This window comes from Nannospalax galili, unplaced genomic scaffold (genome assembly GCF_000622305.1).
Source record: "Nannospalax galili isolate Female #2095 unplaced genomic scaffold, S.galili_v1.0 scaffold943, whole genome shotgun sequence".
Lineage (NCBI taxonomy): Eukaryota > Metazoa > Chordata > Mammalia > Rodentia > Spalacidae > Nannospalax > Nannospalax galili.
The window spans coordinates 6739-17547 of NW_008349115.1; the positions used below are offsets into that span (position 1 = coordinate 6739).

Here is a 10809-nt window from a genome sequence, read left to right on the forward strand (position 1 = left end):
ATCTTTCCCGGACATCTTTCCCTGACATCTTTCCCTTCCCTGACATCTTTCCCTTCCCTGAGGGAAAGGTGCCCCATGCAAAATAAATCTGTATCCCGCTGAGAATTCCATCTGTGCCTCAGTGCCTCATCTATCTGCTCGTGCTCTCCACCACCCGCTCTCTCTCTCCCAACTTCTACTTATCATTACCATTCCAAAAGGGAGGAATGGAGGCCTAGTAAGGAAATACTGGACCAAAACAAGACCGAAAAACAGCAGGGCAAACACCAAACCCAGTAGCTCCACATCCAACTTCTGGGACTTTACTTCCAAAGGGCTTAGATGGCTCAGCCTCTCTAGCTTTGCTGCATGCAGCACACATCTCTCTCTTGTACTGGTACCACTCCCTGTATGCAGGTCTTCTTGGCAGATGCCTCACAGCTCTGGCATCACGAACTTCTTGGAGTCTCCATTGCGAACCAGGCTTCACCTTCACAGCTTCATGCAATGGCCTATCAGGGCCTTTTCTAGGCAGGGGAATCCCTGCTTCATGCTGCCCGGCCTCTAAGGCTCTCTGAAACCTCAGAGAAAGAATTGATGACCCCTTCACCCTTCCATCTTTCATGCCTCTAAAGCCAGCACCAGGTGATTGCCAAGTTTGACTGCAAGTTTGGGGTGGACTCCAGCCTGTTTATCCATTTTAGAAGCCTTCCTCTTCCATGACCCCTACAGCATTTTCCTTTAACAAGTTGGAGGCTTAACTGGGTGTGGTCTTGCCCTGGAGGCGCTCTCTCCATTGTTTAAGTTTGAATCTCTAGGCTCCACCTTAATCACTTTAATCTCCTTATCAATAAGATCCTCTCCATCACATGCCAGGGCTCCAACATTAGTCTTCCTAGTGCTCTTTTTCAATCCATCCTGTACATTCTGTATTTCTTTCTGCCCAATTTGCTCCTTTTCTCTGTAAATCTGTATAATATTCACCATTAATAGCCATGCCACCATTTCTACATTAGACTGTCTTGAAATTTCTTCCACCAAAGAAATTAGTCCATTACTTTTCAACTTTGCCTCAGGCAAGCTTTTGGGTCTAGAGCAGACTCCAGCCAGGCTCTTTGCCAAAATATCCCAAGTGCTGCAAAAGTCCTTATTTCCCTCTGCAACTACATTGTTCTCAGCACTGCTTTCTTCCAGGTGTTTAATAGAAAGGCCTGTTAAGCTCTGCTTACAGCAATCAACCACTTTTCTAGCCCAAACGTCCAAAGTCTTATAGATTTTTCCAAAATCCCACATGGTCAGGTTCTACACAGCCAACACCCCACTCTCTGGTACCAATTACTGTATTAGTCACTTTTCTGTTGCTGTGATAGAAACACTGACCAAAGCAATTTATAGAAGGAAGAATTTATTTTATTTGAGCTTACAATTCGAGGTGGCTGGAGGAGCAGAAGCTAAGCTCTCGCATCATCATGCAGGCACAGGAAGCAAGAGAGTGACTGGAGATCCAGCAAGGCATAAGAACGCTGTAAGCCCACCCCCAGTGACATGCTTCCTCCAGGAGAGCCACACCTTCTAAAACCTCCCAAAACAGTGCCATCATCTGGGGACAAAATGTCCAAACACTTGGAGTCTATGGGGGACATTTTTATTAAAACCATAGTGGTCATCCTTGATGGTCAACTTGATGGGATTTAGAATCATAGTGGAAACAAATCTCTGAGCATGTCTGTGAGGGATAATCTAGATTAGTTTAACTGAGGTGGGAGGATCCACCTTAACTGTGGGCAGTACCATTTCACAAACTGGGATCCAAGACTGAATAAATGGAGAAAGCAAACTGAGCACAGGCATTCATTTCTCTCTGCTTCCTGACTGAAGACGTGAGCAGTCTCACACTCCTGAGGCCGTGCCATCCCAGCCAAAATGGACTATACTCTGAAATTCCAAACCAAAATAAACCCTTTCTCCCTTAAGTTGCTTTAGTTAGCTTTTTCAATAAAAAAATATTTATTTATATTAATTAGAGCAAAGTAATTAACAAATTATGCCATAGAAATGAAAGCTAAGATAATCAGACACATAAAACAGTGTAACATAAATATTCTGATTTAATAAGAGTTATATATATATTTACATAATTCTTTCCAACAAATAACATATTAAAAGAAAATAGGCCAATATTTTATTTATATTTTTTCCAATTTACATAATAAAGCAAAATGTGTACAATTTTTTTCATGTTATATTTCTATTTTCTCTAGTTAAGGAAATCAAAATGTTACCTATTTATTTGCAAAATTATAATAGGTAACTTGTAAGTACAAGCTTATTTTAAAATAATTATAAGCTGTGGAAAACACATATGAAAATGTGTTCTAAAAGTTGCATAATCTGAATGAATTTACAAATAGAAACAATGAAAATTATAGTAGTGTATTTACCTTATCCTGAAAGGAGGTATTCTTTCAATTATGTGTATGTAAATAAAAGATCCTATTTCTTTTTAAGTGCCAAATTATTGAGACCCTTTAATTATTTATTTGAAAATCTCTTTTTAAAAATACAAAACAAATACTTACTTGAAAACTGAGTGTACTAACACAATGTCATCCTTGATAGACAATAATTCTGATGAATATCAATTACTTACAGACCTGTTTATCATGATATTTCTATATATATGGGATTTTTTTTCTCCTTCTCCATACATGGCTTTATGTTAGAATGTTTGTACAGAAGTTTATTTTCTGTCTTGTTCTCATTTCACAAATGTGCTCAGCTTGTCAAGATTGCCATTAGCTTCCAGTGTGAAAATCTTCCACTCATCCTGTGCTTCTGTACACAAGATGCAGAAAGGCTACCCTCTCCATTACCCTTGGCTCAATGGAGGCAGTATTTAAAAATGTGTCTGACTGATTGGAATATCTCAACTGAGGTATCATGTATATTTCCCTGCCTGTCTTGTGCTGTGATATTCCTTTGGTAGTTGAAATTGTCCACTTCCAAAATACCTGAATTTTTGGCTGTACTTTTCTACTTGACATTTGGTATTTAAGTGGTCCTGAGTTAAATAGGTCTAACCCTCTATTTCCTGGCACAGTGTATTTCTTATTTAACATTCAAGGGTGCTTGCAAACCTAACTCCTAACTCATTCCTCCTTCTTGAATTTCAGTTTATAAATGCTACAGGGTTCTGGAGTAGTCATTGACAACGTACAGATTACCACTAAGTAAAGCATCTTAAGTTCTGTGAGTTCTAGTGCTACTGTCAGATCTTTCCTCTGGATTTGTGCTGTCTTGATCATTAAGCTTATAAAGCACTAATCCAGGACACAATGACAGGGGAAAGATACAGCAAACCTGATTCAATTAGCACCATCATTTTGCAAAACAACTCAAATATATGATCCTTCCAATCATCTTCGAAAAATCTTTATAATCATCTTTGAATAGCTCCTTTTTTCAGTACTGAGTATCAAATTTAGGCCTTGCACATATTAAGCAAGCACTCTACCACTGAACTGTATCCTTAGCCTTTCAACACTTTTTAAAATCAGGAATATGATTCACAATATTAGGTTATTTCTGTTGATGCTTGATGACCTATTTCTTCCACATTTTAAGAAAATTTGGCATGAATATGACATACACAGATGGAGTTTAGTCATGATGATATTAGGTTTATAAAATAATTTCCAGCAATGCAAAGAATAGAGTTTAATATTTTAACTAAATCATAATATCTGATGCCTACTAAATGAAATGCACAATTTAATTTTCTACAGGTATTGTGCTAAATGACTAGTTTTTAAAGTAGAATTTAAAATATTTAATATACAAACATTTGTCAATAGTGCATGACATCTTACCATGCTTAATTGGCACTTTTTATTACTGAAGTTGGTTCTTTCCTTTGAACATTGGTAACTGAATAATACTATCACAGAATCATAAATTTAATCATTAACAGTCAAAAATATCAACAAATTACCTCTAGAAGTTTTAAGTTAAATTGAAAATGTATAGTGAATGCTGCTATTTCTGAGTTCATACTATATTAGGACACAGAGAAAATAACTATCTTGTGTTCTCTCTAATAGAAAACATTGTGAAAACAAATGCCATAAAAGTAGATTCAATTTAAAAACAAATTACATTGTAAAGCTGCTTTTAAATTCATCAACTTTAAATAATTTGCCAATTAAGTTCAAACTATTTGACAATGAAAATTAAAATTTAATGTTATAGAAAGAATTAAAAACCATGACTGTGAACCATTGGTTGATGACACTCAGCTGTGGTCCCAGCACTTGGGATGTTGAAACAAGAGGAGGAAGAGAGCAAGATCATCCTTGGCTACATATGGAATGTGTAAAATCCTCTTAAAAAACAAAACAAACAAGTAAAAATAACAATTTAAGTTTCTTTTTGATGGCTGTGCTGTTTTAATGTAAACTTTTAACTAATGTTGGCTGGCTGTATTCTTGTTACTACCTGGATATTTCATAGCTAGACAGTGGAAAATAAGTAAGAATCTGTGTTGTTTGAGGTTTTTGATTAAAAAAGAAAACCTCAAAGAGAACAGGCCTGATTTTTGAATTAAAACAAAAAAGAGGAGTCCATACATAGGAAAACACACACACACACACACACACACACACACACACACGCACGCACACACACATGTGCATGCACATATGCATCCCAAAGAAAACAAAACAAAAAAACTTTCAATTGTGGAACATGGACTTTTAAGCCCTCATCATACAGGGTGGATAATGCTGTCCAATCTTGGTGGTTCTTACAAATGTAGGCAATTTTTCCAAAATAAAATCCTTTTTCACTTTCATTCATTTTCTGCTTTGTTGAGATCCTGTTCTATTGAAATAGTAGACACAACTGCGCTCTGACTTTGAAATGACACATCTGTGCCTGATGGTGGAGGTTTATACAAAAAGATTGCAAGTCCATTGAAGAACATGGTGATGATTTTACAAGTAACACCTTAAAACACAAAAAAGAAAAAAAAATCAATCACACATTTGAAACTTTAGTTGTTAACAAAAAATAGTTTCCATTGAGAAAATCTCTATAGAGATTGAAAATCTAAATAGAGACCTCCTACTTCTGAAAGAATAACTATACATCATAATGATTCCATATTTTCACACTTTAAACCACAAGAGAGGCTGAGTGTGTTAGCATATACCTGTACTCACAGTACTCAGGGGGCTAAAGCAAGAAAATCACAAACATGAGGTGAACCCAGAGGCTGCATAATTCAAAGCAGTTTAAAACAGAGCAAGACCCTATCTAAAAAAATTAAAAAACAAGGGAAAATAATTAAAATCTGTACATACAGGGCTTAAGAGATGGCTAAGGAGCTAATAGCTTTGGTTGCTCTTGCTGAGGACCCAGGTTCAAGTCCAAGTACCTATATGGGGGCTAGTAACCATCCTTAACTCCAGTTCCAGGGGATCTGAAGCCCATTTTGTCTTCTGCAGGCACTGCATGACATGTTTACACTTACATACATGCAGACATAACACTCATATAATAAAATAAAAATAAATCAAAATAATAAAATATTGTATATAATCCAATGAGTGAGAATTTGTCTAAATAATAAAAAAATATAATTGTTCTATTCTTGAGTAGAATTTTGCATTCTTACAAAATAAATGCTGTATATTACAAAAATCCTTAACAAATTTACATTTCTTTGCCCAATATCCTTGCTTTTGTGTTTTTCTTTCTGAGAGAGTTTTAGCTATATAGCTCAGGTTCACTCGTAACCCTGTGGTCTCAGCTTTCTCAAGGCCAGAATTATGGATGTGCCTCACAGCGCCTAGGCTGTCCTTCATTTCTAACTTTGTGGAAAAAAAAACCACCATATTTGTTAAGATTTACAAGCTGCCAAAAGTCGGTGGTGAAAAGAAATAGCTCACCATCCTTGAACTTGAATAATTTTCATTCCCAAATGGAAAATAATTGTACAAATACATAATGCTTCTGAGTTCTTAAGAGAAGCCTAGATATGAATATAGCATATTTAATACTTACCCAATTTCCTCTGCCATATGAGTAAAAAATGTATTCTATTAAGATTTATTATAGATCCTCATATTTACAGACAAGTGTACCTTTCATCTCTCATCAAAGAAACTTCTTTTTGCAACATTTGAAGACTCTTACAGAGTTCCAGAACTGGTCAAATGTACAGAATAAGTGTCTGTGGGACTCTTATCCCTATGTGACACATCTTCAAAAAGTGCTACACACAGGATGAATGCATCTCTTAACTCTCACCAGAGAAGATACTATGCACCTTACATAGTAGATAGTGATTAACACAGAAACCCACAATTGGCCAATATGATATACATATTTATATATATATATATATCTCAAATTGGGTAGGGGGAGCTGGGAAGGTGCAGATAGGGGAGAGGATTTAAATACTATCAAACTGTATTTGCAGGAAATTTGCAAAAATTCAATAAATAAATAAAGAGAAAAAAATTTACTGTACAGCTTTGATTTGATTTCAAATAATTCTGTGTTTTTAAGCACAGCTACATAAAAAGAAACTAGTGTTCAGCACAGCACTTAATAAGTGTCAGTCAAAAGTTCCAGGGGACTATGAGCATCTCTCAAAATGTCCTGCGACTGTGGTGAGTCACTTGTCCTCTTGAGCAAGGAGGCCATGGAGACTCCACCAGATGGACCTGAACCAGTGTCCAGTCTACAAAGAGGAGGGTCAACACAGAGGAATCATTTCCTCCACGCTACCAAGTGAAGCCAGCCATGGTCGACCAGGACCTTTGACTTATTGTCAGATGGAACTGGTAAAGAAAGGAGCCAGGGGCTCCTCGCAAGCCCATGTTACCCCTGAGGAACAGATCCTCAAATGACCTTAGGACTAAAAATAAATTATTTTATCTGGGAAAACTGTGTGGACTTAAACACCCCAAAGGAAAGTATAACCAAAGATTAATATAATCTTTGGGTCAATATAATTTTTAAGAGTCCATATGTATAGCTAAAGGCTACATAACAAGCAACAATGACAGACAGGTGAAACCTTCCTTTGAGTTATTTATTGGCCAAGGTGGTGCAAGAGACTCCCAGACAGTAACCCAGCATAGAACTGGGAAAATGAACATCAGACCCCAATCTTATCTAAAGGAATATTGACAACTGATTGCTGCTATATGAGGAACAGCTGATTTTCCTAAAACAAGGTTCTCTAGATAGGCTGACTAGATTCAGCAGAGGGACAAGCACTATAGAATGGCTCAGGGTGTCGACCACATAGAGGACAGTAACAGGGGTGACAGAGTATGTGAGTGGGTGCCATTTGGGAAGTGGGTATATAGATGAATAAGACTATGTGGGATGTTCTGTATGATATACACACAGAAAAATCAACAAATAAAAAAAGACTTATATTTAAGGAGGAAGCATAAAAAATTTACTTCATGTTAAATAGTAGAGGTGATAAACATTACCAGTGAAATCTACCTGATGACTTTATATCCATACTCAGGTACTAAGGATCCGAGGGTAACCAAATGTGACTAGTAATCATCAGATACATAGAAATTAAAGACACCTGTACAAACTTCAAAGTGTAGGTAGCATTAAATATGTAGGAAACAGCATATTTTAAAATGAAATGGAGATCTTCTTTAAAGGGTAAAAACTCACTCAACTGTATATCTTACAGGGTTTATACTGAGTTCAATATTGTATAACTGTATTGATTCAACTGTAAACCTAAAAATTTCCATCCACTTTTGAAAGAGATGTATCCCTGCTCTGGAGTGTGTTATTGAATATGCTAAAGCTGTAATTAAGTGCTTCTTCTCATCATGTGGTCATTAAATTTAAAAAAAAATTTAAAAATGATAATTCTTCAAAGCATAAAAATTTGCTCCTTAATAATTAGATGTGAAAAACATTACCATTGAAATCTACTTGATGACTTTATAGACATACACAGAGGCCAAGGCTCCAAGTGCAAACGATTATGATTAGTAATATTCAGATACATACAGATGAGACCCATGTGCCTACATCTTAGTCTTATTAGCAAAAACAATGAGTCTATAAGAAACAGTATATTTTAAAATGAAATGGAGATTTTTTTGTCATTTTGAGACAGGGTCTCCCTGTAGCCCCACAATTTGAAAGAGCTCTGGAAATTGTTATTGAATATGTCAATGTGGTTGTAATGAAATGCTTCTTCTAAATATGTGGTTACTAAATAAATAAAAAAATAAGTGTCAGTCAAATAGATTAAAAGTGATTTCATGGTATAGTCTTTCCAATGGCTGAATTTTTTTGTTAATCATGAATATTTAATTTAAAATCTGTATCTGAAAAATAGGAATTCTTATTGATACAAGCATTACAAGAATTGTAAGAAGATTACTTCCACAGATACAACTAGTTAATTTTGTTGTTGATTTGTTTTTGAGAATATAAAGTCATATATTTGGTGGTGGAAGAGTTCTCACATGAACCACTGAGTAGAAGGAACATTTAACAAATATTTTAGCAAAAAACACCAAAAGCAAAACTAATTAAACAAATCTTAAACATGAGCAGGCTGAATAAAAAGTTTTGAATAATAGGTAAAAATGACAGGAGGATTAATTTTATCAAGTCTATTTAATACTACAGTGAATGTGAACATATATTTATTTATTCAGTAGATACTGTGTTACTATAATTATGAATTTAGATAGTGTATTCTGGTTTTATATCTATGTAAGAGTGATAACCTTGTCATGACATATGTTAAAATATCAATGAAAATCAAATGACATTTATGTATATTTGAAATTTCTCTATATTTTGTTTTGCTTTGTGAGACAATGTCTCACTGTTAGCTTAGGTTGTCCTGGAATTCAGTATGTAGCCCAGACTGACAACAAACTTATAGCAAGCTTCTTGCTTCAACCTCCCAAGTGCTAGGACTACAGGCATGCACCTACTGCTCAGCTAAGATTTCTCTGTATTTAAACATCGTAATGTCTGGTTTTGTTTTGAAAATTTTAACTGTCAAATTTTAACTAACTAGATGTGCACTTCCTTAATATTATCTTTTCATTTATCATTTAGTGAAGAACATACAGACCATAGTTGTCAAAAATAATTAAATATGGCAAACCCTTGAACCTATAAAACACTTCTTGCAGTATGCCTTTGAGCTTCAGGACACTCTCCTGCTGCAAGTTTATGTGTTTTACCTAGATGACAGTCATTATATGTTTCCGAAATTCTCTTTTATCTTTTTGAGAACACTTTTCTGAGGGAAATTGTGAAAAGAAATAACATGATACATGACATACTGAAAACTAAAAATGTATTCTCTTCAAAGCTGCTGATATTGTGCATGATGATCCCACAGGAAGGCTTGAACATCCCTCCAAACCTGGGACATAGTTTTGAGAACTGACATGTGATTATCAGTTGGTAACTCTAAAATCACTAAGTGCCACTTACTTATGGCTACCAGCATATGTGCCATCTTGATGTTATCATAAATCCAACAAGCTCCTTTAATTCCACATTCATTAATATCCCAGAGAACACATGTGCTGTCTATTGTGACACCAAATATAATTGGTCCAGGTATTGTGCCTAGGAGAATTAAAGCAAATAAAAATAGATAAAATTAAAGCTTATAATTATGCTTTTTAAAATATCTATAGTTATACATGTTTATAATGCAATAGGCTTTAATCTATCCATGTGCAAATCAGCCAATTTTTAAAAATATGTTTTTATTGAATTTTTCTGTATTTTATACAGGATATCACAAAGAATCTTAATCATTTTTATACCCCCATCCCCACCAACACAATCCTACATAAGTCAAGGTATATGAAGAAACATAGATTAAATTGTTTAACTTTATATGCAATTACATAGTCTAATCAATTAACAAAAGAACATTAAGGGTATGGTGGCGCACATCTGCAGTCCCAGCACTTGGGAGGCAGAGGCAGGCAGATCTCTGTGAGTTCAAGGCCAGCCTGATCTACATAGTGAGTTCCAGGACAGCTGGGGTTACAGGGAGACCCTGTCTCAAAAAGACAAAAAAAAAAAAAAAAAACATTAAAAGAAAACTTAACAGTAAGGGTGTTTGCCTCTAGGCCTGACAACCTGAATTTGATTCCCAGAACCCATGTGGTAGAAGAACAGAACAGACTCTTGCAAGTTATCCTCTGGCTACATGTGCACTGTGGCATATATGCACCTACATGCATACACACACAATAAATATAAAAAGTTTAAAAATTTTTTAACATTAAATCTGGTTATGATTTGGTTTAGAAAATATTTTATTTTTTAACTGTTACAAAATCATAAAACTATAATAAAAGGCACCATGTAATGTTTGGTACATGTATACGCTGCATAATCTCTAAATCAGGGTAAATATACTCACATCAATTTTTATAGTGAAAACTTTCAAAGATACTTCTCCCTGGCTCTTTAAAATGTTAGATTAGTAAATATTTTATTTCACTATTTCCATAAAGAAAAAATGAGTTGTCTTTTAAAACTAGCTATTATAGATTTAGAAAATAAAAAAATTGCAAAAAATGGGTCTGATGAACTGCTATTGACATTTTATGTATATATATATATATATATACACATACATACATGTATGTAATATAAACTAATGTGTACCTGTGTCTATATAAGCTAACATGAATATGCATGAGCATATATGTCTGCATGTAGATATATACATTCAAGCTAACAGATATAGGAGTATTACTTTGTTATATACACACACACACACACACA

At 34.9% G+C, this 10809-nt stretch overlaps 1 protein-coding gene across 1 annotated transcript in view; it reads right to left on the minus strand.

The window, feature by feature from the left end:
* Nucleotides 1-4782: 4782 nt before the first annotated feature.
* Slco4c1 (solute carrier organic anion transporter family member 4C1) overlaps nucleotides 4783-10809 on the minus strand; it is a 63739-nt gene continuing 57712 nt past the window's right edge. The window contains exons 12-13 of the mRNA XM_008846489.2: nucleotides 9493-9630; nucleotides 4783-4983 (exon numbers count right to left, since the gene is read on the minus strand). Coding sequence (XP_008844711.1) covers nucleotides 4826-4983; nucleotides 9493-9630 — 296 coding nt within the window. The 3' untranslated portion in view covers nucleotides 4783-4825. The remainder of the gene's footprint in view (nucleotides 4984-9492; nucleotides 9631-10809) is intronic.